General features: G+C 44.2%; 1 protein-coding gene across 3 annotated transcripts in view; it reads right to left on the bottom strand.

Moving 5' to 3' along the window:
* The window catches only part of TECTA (tectorin alpha), an 86,280-nt gene that overhangs the window by 42,628 nt on the left and 17,358 nt on the right, over positions 1 to 26,294 (bottom strand). For 2 of the 3 annotated variants that reach the window (XM_088800782.1, XM_074321530.2), the window contains exons 7-12: positions 25,548 to 25,960; positions 19,032 to 19,602; positions 16,400 to 16,992; positions 14,508 to 15,081; positions 9,355 to 9,956; positions 1,597 to 2,158 (exon numbers count right to left, since the gene is read on the bottom strand). In XM_088800782.1, coding sequence (XP_088656908.1) covers positions 1,597 to 2,158; positions 9,355 to 9,956; positions 14,508 to 15,081; positions 16,400 to 16,992; positions 19,032 to 19,602; positions 25,548 to 25,960 — 3,315 coding nt within the window. The remainder of the gene's footprint in view (positions 1 to 1,596; positions 2,159 to 9,354; positions 9,957 to 14,507; positions 15,082 to 16,399; positions 16,993 to 19,031; positions 19,603 to 25,547; positions 25,961 to 26,294) is intronic. The other variant, XM_088800780.1, reaches the window with a different exon arrangement.

Raw genomic sequence — 26,294 nt, 5'->3', positions numbered from 1 at the left:
GACTCCTTGTAGTAGGTATCAAGAAAGATCAGGCAGAGGGTTCTTTTTAAAACTTTTTCCCCATCCTGTACCATTTCAAGGTCCTTGGGTCCATGACTTTGTTTCCTGATTTGGAAAAAGGCAAGCTCTCTGGTCTCACTGTGCGGACCCTAATGATTCCAGGGTAGCTCTGGGGATTTATCCAGACTCTGACTTTGTTATAGACGTATTTATTTTACTGATGTCATCAAAGGTCAATTAGTCTGGAAAGTCACTCTTCCTGGCATCATTTCCCCAACCCCTCACTCAAGGACTGAGCCTGGATGAAATGGTATTGGCATCTTTTCCCTCCCTCTCCCCAGTTCCTCCCACAATCTACATGAATCCAATTATCTGGAATGTAAACTAACTGTGTAAGCATTAAACTACATTACTGCTTTTGGTTTTTAATCCAAATCGCCTTTATCCAGAATGGAAATAGAGGTTTTTTTTTTCTCTGGGACCCCTGCTGTATCACTTATTTAGAGCTCTATGCATTCAGCATCAATTTGTAGCTTTTTCATACATTTAGGTCTAAAAAGAAATTTGCTATAGTTAATGAGATTGAGATGGGAAAACACATTAATGCAGATTGGCCAAAGACCAATAGTCTTTTCCTATTGTGATGTGCTAAATGCAGGCAAATTATTCCAGTACATAGTATACCAGCACAGCGCATGGGTCAAGAGCATGAACTTTGTGGTTAGAATGTCAAATCTGGACTCCAACTGAGATTGCATAACTTTAGGCAAGTTACTTAACTCCTCTGAGTCTCAGGTTCTCCCCAACTAATTGGGTTCTGGAGGATAATAAATGAGATAATGTTGATGAAGAGTTTAGCACTGGGCTTGGCTCACAGCAAGCCATTGATATAACAACAATACCGTTTAGCATGCATAGAGTGTGCTGTGCTTTCAATTACCTAATTTGATCTTCCTGATGTTTCTGTAGCATAAATGGTATAGACAGCAAGATTATCACAGCACTATAGAGGAAAACTAAGAACCACGGAAGAAAAGTGAAATGTTCCAAGGTCACGCTGATCCTTAAGGACAGAGCTAGGCTAAAATCTAGGGCCTATAATTCTTTTTCTAAAGCTCTTAACATCTTGCTATGTTTCATAAACTCAAAATCTGATACATGACATATGTGGATCAAACAGAATAACACACTTAGAGAAAGCATGTAAATTACCAGTAGAACGATGGGCCCATGAGGTTCTGGAAATAACTAACTAACTAACTAACTAACTAACTAACTAACCAACCTACTCACTCTTCCCCCTTAGTCCTTTGTTAGAATTTTATTGTGCACTTGCTGAGTCCAAATACTATGTATGGTGCTCTGTGCTTTATATAAGCAATCGTATTTCATCCGCAAAGCAACATGTGAAATAAATGCTATTAACCCCATTTTATAGATAAGGAAAAGGAAGCTCTGGGAGACTATACATCTTGTTTCAGACAACAAATTCAATTCCAAAATGCATATCCTTATATTGCTCTGACACCTATGGAGATGCAGACTGACCTGCCTACACCAATCAAGACACAAGGTGAGCTAACAAGAAGGACTCACAGCAAGAAGTGTAATTCCTCCAGCCGGTCACTGCGATCCCCTGAGTCTGGCAGGTGCTGGCGTAGTTCTGCAGCCAGCTGCAGGCGGTCTGCACTGCGCCCCCATCAATACAAGAGTCAAACAGGCAGTTTTTGTAGAAGAAGGTGGGGTTGACTTTGCTGTGACACTTGGTGAAGCCAGCATTCTGGTTGGGGATCAGGCTGCACAGCTGCTGCACCTTTGAGAAACCTTCCACCTTGGCACAGGAAGGGCAGCGGTCCCCACAGCCAACCTGGCAAAACGTGTCCCTTTTCACCCAGCTCTGCCCAAATTCATTGATACTAGATGCCAGCAGACCCATGGGCATTTCCAGATCATCATCGGGGTTGCCGTTATAGCGGCCACACAGGCCGTAGGTGGTGTTCTGCATGTTCCGAGGGACCGTGATTGACAGGAAGGTCTTCCAGTCATACACAACCTTCAGGCCAAAATCAGTTTCCACCACCACATGGAAGCCAAAGGAAAAGATATTTATCTTCCCTTGTCCCAACTTCAAGGGCAGATACAGCCGTTCATTGTTAACCTGTAAGAGAAAAAGGATTAAAGTAGAGAAATTCCAGAGATCTGCCAGCTCTTTTCCTAATGATTAATCTTTAAGAAGGAGTCCCAGAGAGGGGATTGAGCAGGTTGAATACAATCTTTGCATTTAGTGTTGTTTATGTGAGTCAACTACTATTATTAGGATTTGAATAGACTTAAATGACTATCCTTTGTACACTAATAAGCCTATTTATTTCAGAGCCTTCTGTTTACATAGCATTATTTCCCCAGGAGTTCAAATTGTTTCTTGCAAGTTAATAAGAGGGCAATAAGAATTCACTGAAAGTTTAGACTAAACTACCTAAACCTGGAATGCCTGTATTTTCTATTTCCAGCTCTACTGTGGATTTATTTTAAGCAAACCTCAATTTAAATATAGATATATATACATATATATGTATGTATATATATATACATATATATGTGTGTGTGTATATATTTTGTTTGTTTGTTTGTTTGTTTATTTGTTTTTTCCCTTAAAGAATGACTTTATTTGCTGTTCCCTCTGCCTAGGATGCCTTTCTTCACCTATCAACAACCTTCTCATCCCCTAGACTCTGTTCAAATGTCGTATCTTCTATTAAGCAAGATTATCTGAGCCTGTGGTCAGAATTAATCACCCCCTTGTTTGGGCAACCAGAATATGTTATTTGCACTTCTCTCATATTCTTCACCACCTTCAGCCAAGATCAATGTATGTACACTGCTATTGAAGCACATATCATAATTTGCCTTATATTATGATTGGTTGTCTATATTTGTATTTCACCTATAAGATTATGAGCACCTTGAGGGCAAGACCCACACTTTATTGATCTTTATACCCACATTCCCCTGGCTATCCGCTGGGCACACAGCACAATACCTCGCACAGAGATGGCACTTGACACATGTTTCCTCCCATATATATTTTTTTTTAATTCAGAAAACAAGGAAACCCCTTAATGTACAACTCCAGAGCTGCACTCTCCTTGAACAATTTTGATTCAGATGAGCCAAATCCTATAACCCATGGCTGGGTGAGTGCGTGAGGGAAAACAGATGGCTTTGAGGGCTAAGAGGAGAGCTGATCTTCCATGTGGGAGAAGCAGGTACTGCTCCTATGGGATATTCTGAGATTGCTCTCTGACCAGAAATATCTTCCCTCCTGACTTCGTAATCTCTCTCCTGTCTGACACTCCTCCCCCACCCCCACTGCACTACTTTAGTTAGACTGTCATCACCTTTCACCTTGACTGCTGAATGCCCTCCTAACTGGTCTCCTTGCTCGGGTATTGCTCGTCCCCTCCATTCACTCACAATGCCACTCCAATATTTCTTAATTCAATTGAAAGCAGTTGATCCAATACTTAAAACCCTCTTCATGGCTTGAATAAAATGTCTGATATGCTTAGCACATCACACGGGTTCTCCAGGAGCCGGCCTCTGCCTCTCAGACCCAATCCACTTACTTCCTCCACTCCAGCAATATCCAACACTTTGCAGTTCCCCAAATGAACCAAGTTGCATCCTACCACCCTGCTATTTCCTTCGCTGTAAGAGTGATGGTACTTTCCGTGTCCTGCCTGAGGCCCCCACCCTCAGCCACTGTGACTATGGGCTAATGATAACTTATAGTTGGCCTTGGCTCCATGGCAGTCACTTGACCCAGGAGGTTATGACGCCTCACTCCTACCACCCCTCCCCATCCTAAGGGTAGCCTTCAGTCAGTGACTGACCAATACAAGGGACCAACCCGGTGTGCTGGTCATGTGCCAGAGCTTCTGGTGGCCCATACTGAAGCTCGTCTCCAGCTCAGAGCACGTCCTTGTTGAGCTCTCTTCCTCTGGTGCTTCCCTCACTTTCCCAAGAATGCCCGTCTCAGATAATGATGTACTTCCCCCGTCCCCCTATGGGGCAATACTCACCCTTTAAATTTCAACTCAACTATCTCCTTTTCTATGAGTATTTTTCTAGGCAAAATTCATTCATTCATCCAGTAGATATCAATTTTGCATTCCTGTGTGCCAGGCACCGTATTAAATGCTGGAATAAAGCAAAGGGCCCTTTTCCTAGGAGCCCATAAGCATGTGGAGTGACAAGTACATAAACAGATAATAATAACATCATCTGATCAAAGCAACAACAGAGTTAAACAGATGCATAGGCATCAGACTCAGCCTGGGGACAAAATCGGGATGCCTGCAGAAGATGAAGCCCACACCTCGTTCTAAAGGATGAATAAATGTTGGCCAGTCAAGAAGGAGTGAGATCAAAGAAAAGGGAATCCCAAGAAAATGGCAAGAGGACAGAAAAAAAAATACGCCTGATAAATACGAAGAATTACAGCGATTTAGTGCCACAGGAGCATAAAATGTGACTTTGGGAGAGGTGGGCAATGCAGACGGAGAGGTGGGGAGGGCTTGGACCATGGAGGGCCTTATATGCAATATCACACATGTCACAGAGGCCTTTGAGAAACAGCCTGAAAAAGACACATCATTTTGCAAAAAGGAATCATCATTGATGTCAATAAGAGAACTTCAGCAGTATAATGAGGCCAGAAGTCAGACTGCAGAAGTTAAACAGCAAGTAGGAGACATGGAAGCAGACATGGCTCTCCAGGTGTTGGGTAGAGAGGGGAGGAGAGATTGGATAGAAACTAGTGTAGAACCAGGGTGCAAGTTTGTTCTGGAATGAACATGTTTATGGGTTAAAGACACAGGAGGGACCGGGGATGACATGAGCACGGTGCCTGAAAGGTAGAAGAAGGTGACGAGGACACTGTGACAGGTTATTTCAGTGACTGGGTACAGAAGAGTGGAAGAAGGAGGAAGATCATGCCTGATGAGCACAACTTCCCCAACAGGAGGCCCGGAGACGAAGTGACTTCTGTGTAAACACAGAAGACAGATATGGAAGCTCACTGAGAGAAGTTCAGGCCAGGGGGACTCCATCCGCCTTGAAGACTCACACTAGTACACTGAAATCTTTGCACCCAAAGGCTCCCATGTACCGGCTTGCTTCTCCGCCTGAGTTTTGCTGTGCTTTATATTCTTGCCTACTGGGTGCCAAGCAGGAGGCAACACTTTGGGGAGGCAATATAATGGGATTGATGCTAAGGGCTTCCAGATTCTGTCATTGCCCAGGAGAACCCTGAGAAAGAAATGCCCTCTGACTGAGGCAGTCAGGCTCTGAAGCTCCGTAAATGCCACCTCCATCCTGACATCACTGCCCTGCCTCTCTGTGAGTGAGAAATAGAGAGAAAGAGGGAACAAAGGGATAGGAGGCAGAGAAAGGAAGAGGTTGGTATTAAAGCCGAGCCTGATAGATGGAGGAGAAAGGCATAGAACAGGAAGAGAAGAGGGCATGGGGATTAGTGTGGGGAAATGTATTTCAAATACTTAAGTGTTGGAAAAATACCACATGTTTGCTTTTTAGTAAAGAACTTTCCTTTAAACAAATGGCCCTGATCTGCTTCTACAGCCTGTTCAACTATTCTGAGGTGCCCTCATACCCCACACTATGCTCCCCCTCTGGGTCTTCATTGATACTTCCTTTTCCTAGAAAGCCCTTAACTCATTCTTGGCCTTGCCCAGGGCTCAGTTCTGGGTTATCTTTTCCAGAAAGCATCCCCTGAAGCCCTCCACTGGCTTAGGTAATCCCTCTTCGGTGCTCCTCCATGTGTCAGATTATGACCCTCCATGTGTCAGATTTTTCTAGCACTTCACATGACATCTACACTCCCTGAGAACATGCCTGTCTCTCCCACTAGACCCTGAATTCTCTTATGACATGTTTGATTCATTTTTTACCATCAGGGCTTGGCACAGAATAGGCATCAATATAAGCTCATCAAACTAATTAGAGCTAGAGTGATGCTCAAAACCCCACTCTTCTCTGATGGTCACAGGTTTGGCAATCAGTGATCAAGACATCAGTTGTGAGTATCCTCAAAACCGTCCCCTTGGCCTGGACCATGATGGACTTGGCTGTGCTGAAGGCTGGGGGATATGGAGAGAGAGAGAGAGTCCATCTCTACTGAGCTCTGGCTGTAAACAGCGATATGTGGGCTGCTGCAGTGTCCTGGGAGTGGCACACCTTCTGTTGCTCAGCCCCATAACCCTGTTTGGTTTATAGATAGCATATTTATTTCTAGTTTTCCTTGGCTGAATGTATTTTCCCACTCCCCCCACTACTGTTTAATGCAGGGAAAGGTCAGAGTCATAGAGGGACTCTGTGTCCCAAGGAGTCACTTCTATGTTACCTCCATTTCTGAGAGCACCAGCAATGACCCAGGGCTCTGTACTATTTTGCCTGGCACTTCATTGCACACTGTCATATGATGGCCATTATTATTCTCTCAGGAAGAAATGGTGACTAATAATAACATCATTGAAAACCACATGCAAATCAATCAACAAGCAGGTCCTGTAATGCATATTAATAATTCAAAGTAAATGGTAAATCTATCCCCCAAGCCCCAAAAGAAAAGAACCTTCAGTGCATCCTAAACCTGGCCTTCCTGTCAGAGATTTGAAAGCTATATGCTCTGTTCCCGGCTTGGGCACTTAGGATATCTGGGTGACTTAGAAAGATGAGCCCTGCCAAGGAGTCCCCCACCCCTTTAATTAATTCCTCCTTGATGCTCACTACTCTTACTCTCTAATCACCCCCTGTTGTGGGTTGACTTGTATCCCCAAAGAGATATGTTGAAGTCTTAACCTCCAGTACCTGTGAATGTGACCTTATTTGGAAATAAGGTCTTTGCAAATGTAATCAAGTTAAGATAAAATCATATTAGATTAAGGTGGGTCTTAAATACAATGACTGGTGTCTTTAAAAGGAGAGAGAAATTTTGGCACAGAGAAATAGGAGACACAGAGGGGAAAGGCCATGCACGTAAAGATGGAGACAGAGTCAGAAGTGATGCTACCACAGCCAGGGATTCTTTACAAACACCAGAAACTAGGAAAGAGGCCTGGAACAAGTTCTTCCCTAGAACCTCAGGGGGAGCATGGCCCTGCTGATATGTTGATTTTGGACTCCCAGCCTCCAAAACTGGGAGATAATAAGTTTCTGTTGTTTTAAGCCACCGAGTGATACTTTGTGAGGGCAGCCCTAAGAAACTTGGACACCCTTCCCTTTCCATCTCTTTATGGGAGGAAGGTTCCAGCAGTGTGGCTCCCATGACTCATGACTTTAGTTGTAAGTTCACTGCATGAGATTAAAGCAGGACACATGCCTGGAAGGTGAGCTGACCCATTAGTCCTTAGCCCTAAAGCAAAGAGAAAGAGAGTGAAACACTCAGTGGGAGTGGGGAATAGCTATAATGAAGGAGAGAAGGGATAGCATTGAACAAGGATAAGTGCCCATAAACATCCAATGGTCTATAGGTTAAAATAACTGGGTCAGAAAATAACATGTGTAGCCCCAGATATCTGTATACCTAAGTGCTGAAAGCATGAAACACAAGGCAGAAAATATGATTTCATAATACATTGGATGGGTACTTATGAACAGATTGTATTTCAAAAGAAGAGAAGAACCTGAAAGGTAGAAAGGTGGAAGACTGTTGAATGTCAAGGCAATAAGGAAATGCATGAAAATGAATAAATCTAAGGGTAGGGAGACATCAGACAAGGAGAAAAGGACAAACATGATGCAAGCCACATGGACAAAATGATTAACATGTTTTTTTAACACATATGATGAAAATGGAGCACAGGGAAGTTACTATAATGGGCAGACAGCTCTTGGAAACTTTACGTAGCTAAAAGCAAAGCATCTGATATATACCAAATTTGCTGCAGTGGCAATTTAATCTCCCAGATTGCTGCAAAAGTGACCAGCAGCAAAATGAAAGTCATCGGAAAGGAACCTTGGAAGAAAGGGGTTATTATGTCATCTCATTCACTTACTTAACAAATGTTTTGAGTGCCATTACATGTAGGGCACTGTATAATTATTTAACATAAAGATGAATTGGTTCCTGCCCCAAGAAGCCCACAATTAGGACTGAGTGAGTTAGACATCAACATCACACTCAAAAAAATACAGTATTATTAATGCAACAATGGATATAGTACCAAATGATATGAAGAAGCAGAGAGGAAAACAATTAGGGGTTTAGGCATAATATCCAAGAAAGTGAAAAATGGGCATAGCGAGACCTCTACCTTAGATGCTAAGGTGGCACATTTTCCAATAAATGTGCAAGGGAAGACAGTTTACGAAGCTTAGAAAGCTCTCTTTGTCAGAGCAAGAGGTTTAAGAAATCCTAAGGAAGAAAGAACTCAGTAGTGTTGCCTAGGGAACTCTTTAGAAACAGATCCGAATTTTAAAGAGCATGTACACAAGGAATCCCCTTAGAGATAATTTATGCCACAGACCAGTGAGGACAATGCAGAAAGGCTAACACCTAAACAAGCTCCTCCAAAATGTTAAGCCAGAGGCTGTTGGTTGGCTTGTTTGAATCCAACCTATGCTCAGAAAGAGTGGCTGGGCCTGCTGGTCTGATGTCCTTGGGCCAAAACAGGAGTGCACAGAACTCCTTAAATACAACTCGGTCCAATCTTCATGGTCGAGGAAGTGAAAAGGTGGGAAGGGTAAAAAGAGAGAACTGAGGCCTAGAATAGAGAGATTGTAGGAGAGCCCCTGAGCACTCCAAATGCTTGCAAGACTCAAACTCCTGAATCCTATGAGAGTCAACAAGGAGACTAGAAGAGGGACAAAGAAGCCAAAGCAGCCAATATCATTCTGATCCCTCCCAAAAAGGGAAGGAGGTGAATTAGACAATAGTACTAATTATAGACGCCTAATCCGTGCTGGGCATGTGTTCTCTTTGACAGATGGAGTGACTGCCCAAGGCTGCACAGCAGTAGCCAAGCTGGGATTCAAATGTAGGTCTGTGCTGTCTCTAAAATACTCTGATACAATATGAAAGGTACCATTTTCAGAGCTGGCTTTGCTCCTAATTTGAAGCCTCTGACTTGGGCAAATCATTTTTCTCTCTGAGGCTCAGTTTCCTTATCTGTAAGATTAAAAAAAAAACAAAAACAGAACACCACCAAAGCCCCCCTCTGCTTTTCCTTGGAATCTGAACCAGGCTGATTCAGCCACAGCCTGGCTTGCTGACCCAGGACCCTTGTCCTCACATCCCATGACTCCCTTCCTGGAGTCTGGCCTGTGACTACTCACCAGCACCGTGTGCTTATAGGCCCTGTGAATCACTATGCTGTAGCCAAACATGGTCACGTCCACCTGTTTGACCCACAAGGCAAGTGACGGGTCCCGGTCCTCGTTCTTGGCTGTGACGATGAACTTGGGGAAACTGTCTGAGCTTGGCCTGTTTCCTGTGGTGCACAGGATGAGCGGGCAGCTGGTCTGGAAGTCAAAGGGGTAGCCATCAAAGGTCAGGTAGTGGCCATAGCCCGAGACAATGCAGGAGGCGTCAGTGCGGGCCTGGCAGTAGTACAGGCCGCCCTCCTCCATGCAATACTCATCATCCTTGCAGGGGATGGTCTCACAATGGACGCTGTTGTCTGTGCCGTTGCAATAACAGAAGATCTGGCAGTCCAGGTCCACCCAGAAGGTCTCATTGGTGGCAAGTTGGTGCCCCTCAAAGTTGCAGCCACACTCGCTCCGAGTGACACACTGGCTGCCTTGCAGGGCATAGCCCTCATCGCACTGACAACCCTCAGAGCAGCTGTCCACACAGATAGGGCCCAGGGCCAGGGTCTCACAGGTCTCCGTACACGTCATGCATTCCTCAAAATGGCTGTTCTCCGGGCACTCTAGAGCTGAGGGTGGTCAAGGAGAAGACAGGCTTGAGAAAGGGATACAGGTCAGAGACACAGTGTGGGTGCACTCATTAGCATCCACATGTGTATGCATGCATGTGTATGCATGTGTGTGCTAAGTGTGTGCTCTTTTTTGTACAGCACAATGAGCCTGAGGAATGCTATGCCATCCTCATTCGGGGTGATCGAAGGCTCAGTGAACCCCCTCATCCATGCTCCTCTAGTGCACTTAGCTGTCATTCCATGTAGAAGATTCCAAGACTTGTGATGAGCCTGCACTGAGCTCCCGCTACATGCCAGGCACTGTTCTAAACATTTTAGTGTGACTTTTCTCAACAACCTGGCAGGTAAGGAAAGTCTTATTATCCCTATATTATAGATGAGGAAACTGAAGTTCAGTGACTTAACTTAATCCAGCAAATAAATACTGGAGAGAGATTTAAATCCAGATCTCCCAAGTCAAAGACCCTGGAGAGAGCGTCCCGGAAAGAATAAGTGCTGTGGATACCATCTCTGAGCTTCCGTTTCTTCTTTTGTTAAATGAGGACAATAGTTACCTAGTTCAGTTGTTCTGAGGATTAATAAACTAATATATTAATAAGTTCACAGTAGAGTCTCAATAAATAGTATGCCCTTTCCTTTCTTCACACTTTCTTCTATTATGGATAGGATTTATCTAGGTATTTTTACCTACAAATTTTACCTACAAATTAGTCTTTCCCTTTGTCTTTCATTTCTCTGATTTGCTGCCTTCTGGCCTCTTCCACTTCCTCCCCACCCTCTGTACATGGTCACTTCTACCTTATTTGCTCACACGCTTTCCTCCACCTGGATGGTCCTCACAAAGCCAAATCCTGCCCATCCTCCCATCCTTCAAGTTTCATTTCAAATTGTACATCCACCCAGAAGACTTCCTCAGATCAAGTCTGAATCACAAAGCACAGCACATAAAAAGACAGCAGCATAAGCTGCTCAGCATGGAGTTCTGGGGAACCTTCCCATTCTCTTTATTATTTTAGTTTGTCAACATTTCATATGGACGGGGATGAATTCAGGAGCACAGAAGAAATCTACCTACAAGTCTGTGTAGGTCAGTGAAGGTATGTGAAGGTCCCCACCGTCTCCTAGGAGAATAAGATCTTGCCTTTAAAACTTTGTTTAGCTCTTATGCATACTACCTCCTTAATAGTATTTCAGAATCCAAGGACACAAAAGATGATATGTAATTAAATTGCATGGCAATAATGGCTCTGACCACAAATACCAACTCCACAGTCCTGCACGATGTACTGAAAGCAATCATTTTTATCTCTGGGCTAAACGACTACCTCCACTCCCATCGACTACAACACCATACAGCTTTGGCGTAAAAACCTAGCTCAGCACTGATTAAATATGTTTGTATAGAGGGATTTTCCACATTTTTCTCTAAATTATGAATGTTATAACCCTGACTGCAGTTTTATGTTGATAGTGAATAACATGACTTATTTAAATGGCTCTGACTTTATGACTTGTTGTGTTGTCTGGATTTGTCTGAAAGTCTGGGACATACAGACGTGAAGTAATAAACTTCCCCTGGCCCCTGAAATACCTCTGTGAAATTATTCAATTGGGCAGCCTGGCTCTGCCAACAAGAGGGCTAGTTAAATATATCTGAACACAGAAGCAATGGTTGTCTCTCTAAGTCCAAAGAAGACTATGTACCTGCTTTGCAACTGTTGCCCAATCTAATGCCCACTCTGCAAGATCCTGACCAGAATTACCCCTTAGTACATGGAGACTTGATTAACCAAGCGTGCACTTTCCAGTACTTCCCACCAGACCCACATAAACAAGGTCTAGATGACATATCTTGGAGGATGTCTCAAATTTGAGCCCTGGCGCTCCACCCAAAGAAGCCATGTTCTGTGTGGCTGCTTCTGTCCACTGTTGCTCTCTAAAAAAGGCACATACAAGAACTTCCTCCAGCTCCATGGGCCCAGATAAGGGATGGTAAGAAGCTATTCTCAGGATCCATCACCATCCTACTGCACTTATTCACACAAACAATGCCACCAACCTATGTTCCCTGAAATACAAACAAACAACACAGGATCACTTCCACTGGGTAGGAGTTCATAGTCTAACAGAATGGCAGGGACATGGCCTGGCAACAAACTGGGTTTGGTAGGGGGCAGGCTCAGTAACCCCATGCCATAAATTAACTACATCTGGAAAGCTGAGTGCAGGAGCAGGAACAGAGATTACGTTCAATAAACTGGAGAGAGGACAAAGGAATATGAGGGAAGTGGATTACAAAAAAGAAAGCTTTGGGAAAGTATTGTAAGGTCCCACTAGATGTGGTGGTCAGTAGAAACCTTGGAGCCTCTCTTCCTTTTGGTGACTTTATGAAAAGAGCATGCTCCCAGAATTTCTGCTTTAGGATTCTCAGTATCTGCTATGAATCTCTCCCAAGAGTAGTTGAAGTTCACCAGGGATAAAACCAACCTTTGCTGATGACAGCCACCAGATTCTTCACATGACCCTCAGACTTCCAAAACTCAGAAACCAGAGATTTAGAGAGACATGTGTGTGTGTGTGTGTGTGTGTGTGTGTGTGTTTGTGTGTGTGGGGGATATTAGTTCTTAGCTCTAAGATGTTTCTGTTGAAAGGGCTTACAGGTAAAGCAAGAATACTCCAATAGTAATGGGTAAGCCTAACCCAGATCGTGGTTTCTAAAAACATTCCCCACAAAAAGGAATCAGGGTTTCTTGGAGTAGTGGCTTATTCTAGTCTGTGACAGGGGAAGGTTAAGAGATGAGTGTTATGCCAGAAAGTAAGAAAATGACAGAGTCATGCCAAAAGGACACAGGAAGCAACTTGAAGGGGCCAAATCTGGAACAATTTTGACACCAAAATAATTAACAAATGCAATATGAAATATAAATCATTGAAACATTAGAAATCCATATTGATAAGCTGGATAGATGACTTAAATAGATAAATGGATGGATGAATGGATGGATGGATGGATGGAAAGATAGATGAAAGGCAGACAGGCAGAAGAGAACACAGGGCTCTTGTCTGCAGTAGAATGACATCTGCTGACTAATAAAAGTGGACAGAGTGCTGTAGCTGGAAACCATCACTTTGTAGTCATCTGACAAGACCTGACCAAGGTATCAACCTGCTCATCACCCATGAGAGAAGGCTGGACAGAGTGTGGTGTGATGTGATACTGTGAGAAAAACACGCATCACCTATGCAAGAGTCTGTGTGGGGGATATACAGTAGAATTTGATCCTGAGGAAACATCAAACCCAAATGGTGGGCCACTCTATTTTTAAAACGGGCAGGCTGTATTCTTTAAAAAAAAAATCACAAAAGACAGATAAAGCTAAGGAATTGTTCCAAATTAAAGAGACTAAAGAGACATGACAACTAAAGGCAACATGTGGCCCTAGACTAGATCTGTATTGAGGGGGGTAAAAAGCCATAATGGACATTACTGAGTCAATTGACAAAACTGAAATATGGATATTAAGTTATTGGGTCAATGATAAATTTCCTAACTGTAGTTCTGTAAGTGAGTGTCTTTACTCTAAGGAAATACACAATGAAATATTTAGGTGCAAAGGGGCATGATGTATACAACTTACTTTCAAATGGAGTGAGAGAGAATGAAAGCAAATAGGGCAAAACGCTAACAGAGGTTAATCTGGGTAAAAGGTATGCAGATATTCCTGCAACTTTTCTGTAACTTTGAAATTACTTCAAAATAAAAAGTTTTTAAAATAAACAAACTTAGATAGGAATCAATATAATGGAAGAGAGATAAACAAATGTAGAGGATGGAATCTTAAAGTTGGCATTGGTACTGCTTTAGGGCCTATCTTTTTGGAGGGAAAGGGATGGGTGCTCAAGTCCAGTGGGGCAGTCCTTGCTCCAGGTGTGGGTCCCATTGTCCCAGACTCTCCTATCCTTCATATTACTCCTCCCAGTGGCCGCCCGCATAACCAAGGGTGTCCAATGTCAGGTCTTCCCAGAAGTATTCTAATCACTACTAGTATGGCCGCTGCCCTACTGAAAGGGGTTAGATACTCTGGGGACAAAATGAAAAACCAGCAATATGGGACTCTCTTAATAGCCACTGTCAAGTTTGCCCCAGAGAGCAGTGCTAAGCTCTACTCCCTGACTGATCACCTGCTATTGAAATGAACGGGGCCCTTCTTTGCCGAGAGAGAGGGCACCAAGGGAGTCAACACAAAGATTTCTAGTCCTTTGACACAACGTGTATTAGATAAAACCACCAGTCAAAAGGATGGCTAATTGTTCTACAGTGAAGAGACATTGTGTAATTAGAAACAAAATAAAGGTGAGAAACAGTTTGGTTTAGGGTGATGGGCCTTCCAGAAGACACATCAGACTAGGAAAGGTGTACGCAGGAATTACATTGTCCTTGAGCTCAATTCCAGCAGGAAGAGAAGTCCTGAGGAAGAAGATCCAGGGTCTCATCTATTCCATCACCACCCAGTTGCCCCCTTCCCCCAATCATGTAGCCCCACTTACGGCAGAAGTCGTAAGTTCGCCAGGGGCCCACCTCCACGTCGGCATTCTTGCAAGCACTTGCATACCGAGCCACAGAATCACAAAGTTCCGACTCGTTGCCTCCACTTTGGCACAGGCGAAAAAGGCAGGTGCGGTAGTAGGCAGTGACATTGACCACCCCATGGCACTCTAGAAAGGAGCTGTTGGAGGGGTCATTGATGATGCCACACCTGGAGCGGCTCCGATAAAATTTGAGCAGCTCTGAGTCATTGTTGCAGGCCTTCAGCAGGTCCCCACACTCCCCGTTGCAGATCTCCTCGAAAGTCGTCCAGCTTTCCAGGAACACTGCCAGGTTGTCCGTGCACTTGCCATTGGGGAGACAGAACTCATCACTAGCATTAGCATTAAAGAAGCCACACAAGCCCCCAGTGCAATTGAAATAAGCGGTGGAGAGCCGGATGTAGAGCAGACCTGTGTCAGAGTATTGGACGCTCACAATGCCCCTGGACTCTACTGTTGTACTGTTTTTATTTCGATATATTTCCAGCTTCCCCGAAGAATGGAAAAAAGGTAATTCCACTTCCTGACCGTTCAACTGAAAAATCAAATCAGTATCATCAATTCCAGCTACATGCGAAGTACCCACAATTTCCCAGGCTATGGAATAAAGATAAGGCTTGGCCCCAGGACTAGCCCTTTGAGAAAAGTCAAGAAGCTGGCAGTCTGTAGAAACCACACAGACAGACATCAACAGTTTTTCATGAGCATCTTTGTTCCTTTAGTTCTAGACTCCTCTGATTCAACCCATAAGCTGTTTATTTCTGTATGTATGAGATTCTAAATAAGATAGCCTGAAACAAAACTGAAATGTGAGCAAAAGCTCTTATATGTGCGGCTTCCTCCTGCTTCCTGACACCTTTTCATAGACAGTGTCCCTTCTCCCCACCTTTCTGGCTCCTTCCTTTCCCTTCAAATCTTAGTTTTCTTCTGTCCCAGCCTCTTGGGGGCATAGAGTGTATATCTAGTTATCTAGCTGTCCAGCCACCTATCTGCCTCCTACTATTATTTCAATAAATTAATCTCTGCCAGTGTTTCAAAATGAATAGAACACAACCCTGCCAGTTTGTGGATGTGTGTTTTATTCTGTCCTTGTACAGTACTGCATTGACTTTTGTTTTCTAAAGTAGACTTAAGGTGATACTATGAAATTCATGTTAGCAGGAGAAGGAGGATTCCCCCCTTCTCCCAGCTCTGCTACTGCTTAGCTTGAAGCCCACATCCCTAATGTAGCCCTTTGGGACCCTCATGTGAAAACAAGGTGTTGCACTAGATTCCTTCTAGGACTAATGATCTATGGGTCTGGATGCCTAATCCTGGCTATTTCATACCAGGTCAGCAAGGCAGGAGGCACCATGGCAGTCACCCTTTGCATTAATCCACATGGAGTCCCAACTACAGGTAGGAGAGCCAGTAGAGTACAGGGTAAAGAGCACAGACTCTGGAGCTAGGCTGCCTGGGCTTGACTTTTATTTTGTAGTTGTGTGTCCATGAGTAGGTTACTTAACCTCTCAGTGCCTCAGTTTTCTCATCTGTAAAACGAGGATAATAATATATACATCATAGGATTAAATGTGATACTGCTTAGAATAGTGCTTGGCACATAGTAAACGTCCTATGAGTAATTGCTGCTATGGAGAACTAGTCCTGGTATAACTATCTAATTTGAGAAATTCCAGTTTCACTCTATTTCTCCACTCTTATTTGATGCTGATGGCTAGAAAATGTTCCCATCTTGGAGTCATTGCCTTCCTAGAATCCACTCATGGTAAGAGGCAGAGAGGCAAACCTGAAGAATATGTCTCCTTTACTTGCATGACTCATCGGAAAACTCTCTAGGGCAGCATGAGTCTTACCTTGACTTCTGAAGCCCCGACTCCTCCTATCTTGACCTCCTGGTTGGCCACCAGGATCCGAAGCCCTCGTAGCCAGCCAGGCCCTGCATCGGGCTTCTTCTTGTTGATGTCGATTTCCAAGTACTCTGGCCGCTCAGGGCAGGTCTTGAGCAGTGTGTAGGAGAACTCGGAGGGGAAGGCGTAGGCCGCTCCGTCAAAGGTGTGCAGCACCTGATTCTGGCTGAGTAGGCACACGGTCTCCCGCTTGGGGAAGCAGCCCCGGTAGCCATCCTCCACAGCACACACCTCCCCACCACGGCAGGTCTTGTTGAAGCAGTACACGTCGCCCCCCTCCTCGCACAGGCACTGCACTGTGCAGTTGGCTGTGGCCCAGAAGAATTCCCCCATGGCATAGTAGTGGCCGTTGAAGTCACAGCCACACTTGTGCAGAGGGACACACTGGCTGGTGCTGAGGACAAAGCCTTCATTACACTCACAGCCCTCTGTGCATGGCGTGGCGCAGTTCTGAGAGGCCGTCAGGTCCGAGCACGTGTCGGGGCAGCTGCTGGTGCACACGGAATAGTGGCTGAAGCTCGGGCACTGCACCATGGACACTGACGTGGGGGAGAGAAGAGAGCGTGACAACAAGGTCAATGACCCAGGAGCTAATGGCCCGAAGCCACCACGCACAGGGGCCTGGAAGAACAGTGCTCCTTCCATTTAGTTCCTAGAGTGAGAGCCCAGCAGCCACTCGTTTTGGGAAGACAGACTTGAGGTTGCATCTGTAGAAACGAGCTCAATTGCTTTCCTAACAACTACTGCACAACGTCATTGACCCATGAATTTTGACTCTCATTTGACCATCTTGAGTGAAATTAAACTTCAGATTTCTATCCTAACTAGACTAGATGCATTATTCAATATAGGGTTATTGTTTAGTGATCTACAACCATCAAGATGTTTTAAGATCTTCAATTGATGGACATATAAGTTGTTCTGATTTTAAAGGGCATGGCACATTCTTAGGAGGAAATAAATCCAACTTGCAGGAAAAAAGAAAAATGTAACTGTTAGAGGAGTAATTTGAAAAAATGAAATTTCTAACAGGGAGATACTTAAAATACCTGGGTGACCAAATAAGACTGTGAAAATGAATTCTCTGGGATAGTAAAAATAAAAAAGACAATAATTTGTGTGCCTGTTCCTTCAGGAGACTGGGTTGGAACTAGAACTAGGTACCTTTTAAAGGCTCTTGTTGCCTTGGAAAACTTTGATGCTTATTCCAAGAACATCTACATCTCTGTAAATGTTTGGATCTGGTTGAATCCAATAGGCAGAGGCTCAAGAGCCTGGTAAACTAGCTCTCTGAATTAAATATGATTCATCCCACTGACGAGAGAGAGAGAGAGAGAGAGAGAGAGAGAGAGAGAGAGAGAGAGAGAGAGAGAGAGAGAGAGAGAAGCTGAGGAACGTAGAAGTTAGGAAAGCAGTACTACTAAAAAAAAAATAACCATTGTAGGCAAAAATTTAGTGAGGTAATTTGGATGCTCTTGGATTATACAAGAATCAAAGAGAAGCCATAGTCAATCTCAAATTCAATCAGGATTTGGATGCTCCAGACATAATGGAGGCTGGTCAGTCACAAGGAGAAAAAAAATACATTGTCTCTTAGTAGTTTGACCAATACTCAAAGAATTGAATCCGATATATGATAATTTATGTGAACCCAACCTATACTGAGAGAATAAAAATCTCCTTCTGGCCTCGTAACTCAAAGACATTTTTACATCTTCTCACCTCCATAGCACTCTCAAATGCATGGATTATAATTTTCTGTTTATTCCTATGGAGAAAGCCAAGGACCAGGAAAGAAACACAATTGCAATAAGCTGTTTTTTGTTGGCTTGTTCTAAAAATTTATATAACTAGGAAAAGGCGGAGAGATTTAAGTGGGATAGAAGGGAAAAAAAATAATGAGATAACAAAGTGGTACAAAATGCTTAATCCAAAAGTATAATTCCAAAGAAACTGGATTTCCCCACACTGTTTGGGCTTTTCCTAACCACTCAACATTTCAGAAAAAGGGCTTCTTTCCTAGTATGTTATACATCCTATGTGTAGCCCCTTCTTCCACCAGCAGCAGCAGGTCAGCCAAAATGCTACAGAGCAAGAGACACAAAACCTAAAGGGGCTGAAAGTGGAGAAGAGCAAGCTAAGGAACAAGTGCTGTCAGTTCCATTGGGAGGTGAATTACTTTCCCAAAGGCTGGTTTTGATTACCCAGGCCAGTGTCTGCATTTACTCAGCAGCCACAAAGATAGTCACCTACACCTCTAAAAATCCCACCTCCTTGTACAAGTCTGGGATTGCCATACCCTACTACAGGGCCTTCCTCTTGCCAAGTATTTCCTGCCACATATTTTATGTTTCTAGACCATTTATGCTCATCAATGGTTTCTTGTTTTCTGGCTATGATATTGGGTGGGGGGAAAAGGTAATGATCCTTTTACAGTTCATTCTTCATAATTTGTGATATTTCAACCTCACCTCCACTGTCAATTTGTCTTAACAAGGAGATTTCAGAGAAGCCCAGAAACCCTCACCCTGCCCCCTTGCACAGAGTGGCCTTCCATTTGGATGGGATGCCAGCTTACCACACCCAGTCTGCAGTCGCCAGTCTCCAATCGGAATGCCAAGGGCTTGGCATACAAGAGCGTAGGCCTGGATGGCTTGACAGAGAAGTGTTCCATTGTCCCTCACGCTGCACAGGTCATACACGCAGCTGTGCACAAAGGCTGTGGGTTCCACAACAGTGCCACACTCCCATAGGGGGCCGTCTGTCTTATTAAGGAAGCCACAGTAATCAGAGCCAAAGTAGAGGGCCTCAGTGGCAGCATCACATTGGGTGCAGTTGTCCACGCAGCCTGAGTCACACTTCCACTCGGCATGGTAGACCCGCCAGCTCTCTCCTAGATCCAGGACAGACATGGCTGGCCTGCCGTCCGGCCGGAGGAAATCATCCAGCGGGTTTTTATTGTAGTTCCCACAGAGTCCACATGTGGAGTTTATGTAGGAGCCTGGGATGGTAATGGAGGCGTAGTGCTGGCCATCAAATGTCACTAAGAGCCCAAAATCCGTTTCCACGGCAGTAGACATGCCACTCTGGTAGATTTTCACTGTTCCCAAGTCTAAGGTGACGGGCAAAGAAGTCACTAGGTCATTAACCTGCCAACAACAGCAATAGTAAAAGGCAGGTGAACAGGTGCCAGGGCAATGCATCCAGCTGAGGTCAGGAAAAAGGAGGCAAAGCAGCTCATGCTCCAGAGAGAATGCACCTACCCACCCCCAAACTGCCTGGGCTCTAGTAGGCTAGCTTCCTATTAAGGCAGAGGACGGGGGGAACCTTCAAGAGCAGCCTGGCATGGGCCAGTTGAGCACTGCGCATTTAAACTGTGGCAGATGGGCATTGCTAGTGCCACTCCAGCCTCCTCTGGGGGCCGGGTGGTTGTTCACTCTGCCTGCTGGCTCTAGTGCTAGCTTTAAGTCTCTTCTCAAAAGACTAGTTACCTCGCTTTTCCTCTAAATTAATTCTTTAAATTCCAGCTCAAGTCACAATTTTCCATTCCTGGCTCAATGCCTTTAGCAGTCCCTGACCCCTCCTCCCAGCTGAAATGTGTACTATACACCGTTTCCCACAATTTAGCATTGAGGCTGTCCTGTCCTTATTCTCTGAATATTTCACCCTGTCACTTCCTGATACCAGGACTATGTCATGGAATCATTCAACAACAACAAATATGAACACCTACTGCGTACCAAGCACTATGTCATGTGACAAGAAATAAGGAATAAAAGAAAATAATTGCTCCTGGCCCTCATGAGCTCTCAGTCTACTGAGGAACAGGGTACAACTGATATTTATAATATACTGTTTTAAATATGTGTTAATAGGTGACGCAATGGGAGAACAATAAATGAACACTTAATCCAGCTGGTGGAAGTCATGTAAAGCTTTTTAGAGACAATTAAATCTGACTCGAACATTTAAAAATAAACAGAAGTGGCCAAAGGAAGGGTGGGGTACAGGGAATGCCATGACAAAAGAATAAAGGCAGGGTCGAACAGTCAGCAGGGTGTTAGTAGACTGCAGAGATAGCTGGAGACATGGGTGAGGTCGATTCATTCAACAAATACCGATTTAGCCTTTTCCGTGTATCAAGCACTGTTCTAAGAGCTGGGGATTGGCAACAAGCAAAAACGCCTGCATCGCGGAACTTATATTTCAGGTGAAGACGCAACAATAAACAGAATAAATAGGTAAAATACATAAGTATGTCAGAAAAATTTCTGCAGAAAAATAAAGCAGTGAGTGTGGATCAAAAATACTAGGGATGAGGGTTTCTAATTTTAAATAGGATGGTCAGGGAAGAAGACGTCACGGGGAAGGGAACATCTGAGACAAGGAAGCCAAACTGTACTGTTATCTGGGGCGAGAAGGGCTCACACACAGCAGAAAGCCAGGCCCGAAAGCGGAGTGTGCCGGGGCGCTCCTGGGACCCCAAGGGGCCAGTGTGGCTGGAGCAGAGAGAGCAGGAAAGGGCCAAGGTAAATGATGTTAGAGAGATAAGAGCAGACAGGACAGGTAGGGCCTTTCAGCCATTGTGAAGACTTTGGCTTTGACTGAGCAATACAGACAGCCAAGAGGGTATCTAGCGCAAAAGATCAACTTGATCTGACTTTCATTTTTAGAGAATTGCTCTGGTGACTATTTTGGGAACAGCCCATGGGGGGCCTTTGAAGCCATGTTTTAAAATGAAACGAAACAAAACAAAGTCCCATAAAAACAAAACTAAAGTAAAAAATAATAAAAATCTTGGATTTCTCTTCTGTAGGGAAAGCTCCAAGAGGTTGTAAACAAGGAAATGACATGGTCAGACTCGCATTTGAGAAAGTCCATTTTGGCCAGCATGAAGGACTCATTAAAGTATGTCCAAATTAGAAGCAGGGGAGTCAGGCTGGCGACTGTTGCTAGAATCCAGGAATGATGGAGGATGAGGATCTGAACTACATATGGACACGGAGAGGGAGGGATGAGCCATGGAGTACGTTCACAGGACCTGGGGTTTTTTCGCAGTGGGGAGTGAGAAATGAAGGGAAAATCAAGAGTGAGTCCCAAAAGTCCGGCTCACTTGAGTAGGTGGCTTGACAAGTCTCCAATAGAGAGTTAATTTTCTTTTTCACACTTAGCATGCCTAGAACCCATAGACATCATATTTGTTGGCTGGGACAGTCTGGTTAGTCCTAGGTGGAACTGACTGTAAATGCATATAGTCTTTCCAGGTTGCCCTGGACCCATACTGATTTCTAGCACACAAGAAGGACGAGGGGTCTTTAGTGCCACCATTGTTGCTACTTTCTGTGTTGTCTAGGAAGTGAGACAACAGTCTATCCAAGCATTGCTCCCAAGATTTACTATGGCAGATACCATCTGTCTCTGGAGATTAGTAGGACTTAAGAGGGGCAGGGGACAAGAAAAACATGCCTGAGAAATAGGTCATCCTACAGAGAGCTAGAAGTAGAAAGAAAAACTTAGGCACCGATTAGTTCATCCGTCTCCGCGGTAGCAGTTTGCAACAACGGTGAGAAAAGTCATAGTATAAGGAGGTCAGTTAGCAGGAGCCACGGGTGATTGCTAGGTACTGCCCTGCGCTGAGATGCAGAAAGCGCGATCTTCTCTACGGTTGGTACAACTGTAAATGCCAAATACAGTTGACCCTTGAACAACACGGGTTTGAACTGTGCAGGTCCCCTTATATGAAGCTTTTTTTTTCAATAGGTTCTATAAATGTACTTTCTCTTCCTTTTGATTTTCTTAACCTTTTCTTTTCCCTAGCTTACTTTATTGCAGTATAGTAAATAATACATATATAACATATAAAATATGTGTTTATATATTCGGTAAGGCTTCTGGTCAACAGTAGGCTATTGGTATTTAAGTTTTGGGGAATCAAAAGTTATGTGCTGATTTTTTATTGTGTGGGGGTCTGCACCCCTAGCCCCCACATTTTTCAATGGTCAACTGTATATCCATTGCTGAATGCTCTCATCTCCTTTCACGTAAGCTCCTGCTAACATAGGGTAGTCTTTGTTTCTCAGAGCAGAAGCCATGGGGTAGGCTGTCTCTGGATAATGCAACAGACCCCCACCCCCTCAGTTTCTCTGCAGTGGATCTTGTCCCACTGAGACTGACTTTATCCTTAGGCTGAAATAGGCACCGGTACTTCCAGTTTATACTCTTCTTCCTGGCATAAGTGTCCATTGTATCTCCTTTCACTCTCACACGTCTCATTTTAAACCACAAAAAGAGAGTCCTTATGTGTGTAGCTCACCGTGCTCAGAGTAGGAGCTCCCAGAGAACTCTTACCCCAACATTGTATTTCATTGCTCCAATCCCAGTCCTCAACTCTTTATTAACCAACGGTTGATCAATCTCACCTCTATGCTTTCCTTCTTCTCCCTGTATTCTAGTCATTTCCTGCTTTGATGGTGTTTCTCCCAGGATGTGGGCAGGGGCATGGTTAGGAGAGAGAAAAAGAATCCTAGAAGCATACGCCTTAGAATGGAAAGAGATTTCGGTGGGAATGGCAATGTGGGAATGAGCAAATACGAAGTGTCTACTGTGTCACAAGCTTTGTACTAGATAGTATACATGTGACTATTTTATTTCATCCTCACCATAGCCTTAGAAGGTTCTTATAATCTCCCCCTTTTGCAAATGAGGAAATTAAGGGTCAGGGCTTGCATGACTTGGAGGTGACAGGGTTTCCCTTCACTAGCTGGGCTCCAAGCTATGTTCTCTCTACTACTCCCTGCTTCTTCTGCTACTCCAGTGCTAAATAGGGGTAGCCAAGTCCACTACAGATCCTGAGCCCCGCCTCCTCAATACTATCACCCCATTTTACAGATGGAAAAAATAAAGCTCAAAAAGCTGGCCACTCAGCGGGCAGTGGTGGCACAGGGATTGAGCAGCTCTGTCCCCAGAGTCTGAGCTCTTCATCACCATATGCTAATTGACCTTGGCACTCTTCAGTGGAGCCTCCTAAACTACTAAGGTTTATCTGGGAGAGAAATAGGAAAACTGATAAGTATTAGCTATAAGGAGATATTTATTACATATGGGTTTTAGCTGGCTTTCTTTGGTCCCATTAGCATATAGAATCCTATAATGTTTATTTTGTTACTTGAGAGCAGTGCAAAGGGGCGAAATCCACATATAGAAGCCAATTCCTAACCCCAGTATGTGACGAAAGGCAATCTCTGGTTTTCAAGAACAGATATTAGTGGCCATTCCTGGCCTGGCCCAGCGTGTCTGAAGAAGTCAGTTGCCTTGCAGGCATATCGGGCTCCTTCTTGCTTTCCATCCCTCTCTCTGCCTGTCCCCACTTCACCCTGGGTAGGAGCTGTGCCATCCTCCGAGCCACCCCCCGCCCCCAGCAGAGCAGGTGTATTCAGAGACACTTGGAAGCCATTTGGCAAAAGGAAAAGGAAGCCATTGTTAGCTTGCAGTTGGAGTCACATAAGCTTTTCTTTCTGAAACATTTACATTCATATCCACATCTCTCTGTTGCTACAGAAAATTGAGGAATCCATGTTCTACACTTGGACGATGGAAAAGAGCCACACAAAATAAGCATAGCTGCAGGGACTGAAAGGAATGCTGGTGCCCCTTTCTTTCTAAAAAAAAAAGTCTGACTGAGGGCGAAAAAATTTTTAATCAAAATGGAAAGTAGAAAACAAGCATGAAGCTTTCTTTTTCAACTACAGATATTATACACAATACAGGAAGTTAGTGAACATTTTTCTAGGTTGAAAATGTTAGCATCTATCTACAAGAATAAGTACAGTGCTCAACAACACAATATAAACTGAAAGTGGAAAAACTGCAAACCTCTGTACCCAAACTCTTACCTTTGATTTGATACACAAAACTAAGATTCTAGAAAGAGCTGTCCCTATGGAGACTGACCTAATGATAAGCAAATTGGAACGTCAACCACAGTAACAGCTCCCTTTCCTAATTATGACACTGATAAGCTGCACCAACCTAGGAAGGGTAGAACCAGAAAAAGTGGAATTAGTACCTCAGTTCTGCCTTTTGTTGAACATTCTGCATCAATTAAAACTACCACAAAGAAAGAACTCCTTGTATTGGCATCAGTTCAGCTTTGTAATTTCTGTGATGACCTCCACGCTTGCGGATTAAGAATTGCATGGGGTGGCTGCAATCAATCCCTTGAGGTCTTGGTTATTATTGCTTGAATAAATACACAGCTGCAACAAGGTCTTCATTAACACTATGAAAATCGGAGCCTCCATATATTGAGTAATTGCTGGTGGCTTTCTGCTCTTCTTCTTTTGTCAATGCCCCGGCTTGAAATCCAGGTGGACAGTGACAGAGATGATTTGCATATGCTAAACAGACCAGCAGAGAGCCATCTTCTTTTCTCTCATTCCAGGCAGGAGTGGGGGATTCTGTTAGAGGGGTGTTTGGGCAAAGCTTTCACCGGAACTTCCTATCCAGGCTTCACTACAGAAGTCCCCAAACCCCCTCCAGGTGCCTGCACAGGAAGTACCTCTAGAAACATTTATCAATTTGGAATTCTCTGAGAATGAAGCAGCAGCTCTTAGGCAAACAGGATGGGGGGAGGGGTGTGTGGATGGTTAATCAAAAGCTGTACTGAATTGTGGGTTTGTACTTTGTGTTTACACCATCTCCAAGGCATGGCCATGTGGCTACCACTGTTTTAAGCGAGGTCCATGAGAAACTGAACTTACCTCCCTTTCCCAGTTACTTCTGAGTTTGAATGTGTGTGTGTGTGTGTGTGTGTGTGTGTGTGTGTACACCACAGTTTATGGGGGAACCAGAAATGTAAATGCACTTTAAGATAAATAGCAGATAGATATGTCAAAGAGGGAGGTTAGGTTAGCTCTTGTACAAATAAAATTTAGTTTAGTAAAGAATTTTACAAGGTTTTTGCAAGGCGGAAAGTGTCATGCATCACTGTGGTACAAACAGCAAATAGTAGAACCAGTAGATCTAGGCAAGTCTTCCCTAGGCTGAAGACTCTCCAGCTTCTCCATCTCCCTGTGAAGGATGGAGAGGGTCTCACCTTGACTTTTCCATAGCTTCCTTTGGGGATGAGAATCTTGTAGCCATTCACCTCCACAGAGAGCTCCTTCACCCAGGAGACAGCTGAGCCCCCACGGTGTTCATTCTTGGCCTCCACACTGAAGAAGGGGAGGCTGGAAGTCTGCAAACATTGCCGTGCCAACAAGTAGGCACAGGACCCTTGGAAGTGAAAGAGGAAGCCATCGAAAGTGTGATAGTGAGGTTCCCCAAACACCACACATGTACTGGTCTCCACGGGGGTGCAGTAGAAGAATTTGCCTTTGGGTTCACACACTTCGTAGGGGCTACAAGAGGCCTCCTGGCAGTAGATCTCATTGTTGAAATCCAGACAGCGGCACTTGATGGTGCAGTTCAGGTCATCCCAAAACACCTCCCCTCGCCGAAGGAACTGTCCTGGGGAATAATGACATTAGAGCCAACATTTACTGAGCATTTATCCTCTGTGCCAGGCATTGGGCTAAACGCTTGACTTGCATTATACCATTTAACCCACAAAAGAACCCTATGAGGTAGGTATTGTTGCCCTGACTTAACAAGTGAGGAACTGAGGCTTGAGAGAAATTAAGTAACTCATCCAAGATCACTCAGCAATTCCGTGGTGAAGCTAGGATTCCAAGTGAATTGGTTTGAATCCAAACTAAACTCTTGGCATGATCTTTTCCATGCTGGTAAGCACACTCTTATTCAAAGAAAGATGCATTATTTTAATCCACGGGCAAGGCATAGG

This window comes from Rhinolophus sinicus, chromosome 9, assembly GCF_057876585.1.
Source record: "Rhinolophus sinicus isolate RSI-liver-muscle chromosome 9, RSI-T2T, whole genome shotgun sequence".
Classification (NCBI taxonomy): domain Eukaryota; kingdom Metazoa; phylum Chordata; class Mammalia; order Chiroptera; family Rhinolophidae; genus Rhinolophus; species Rhinolophus sinicus.
This window is presented reverse-complemented; position numbering and strand designations above follow the sequence as displayed.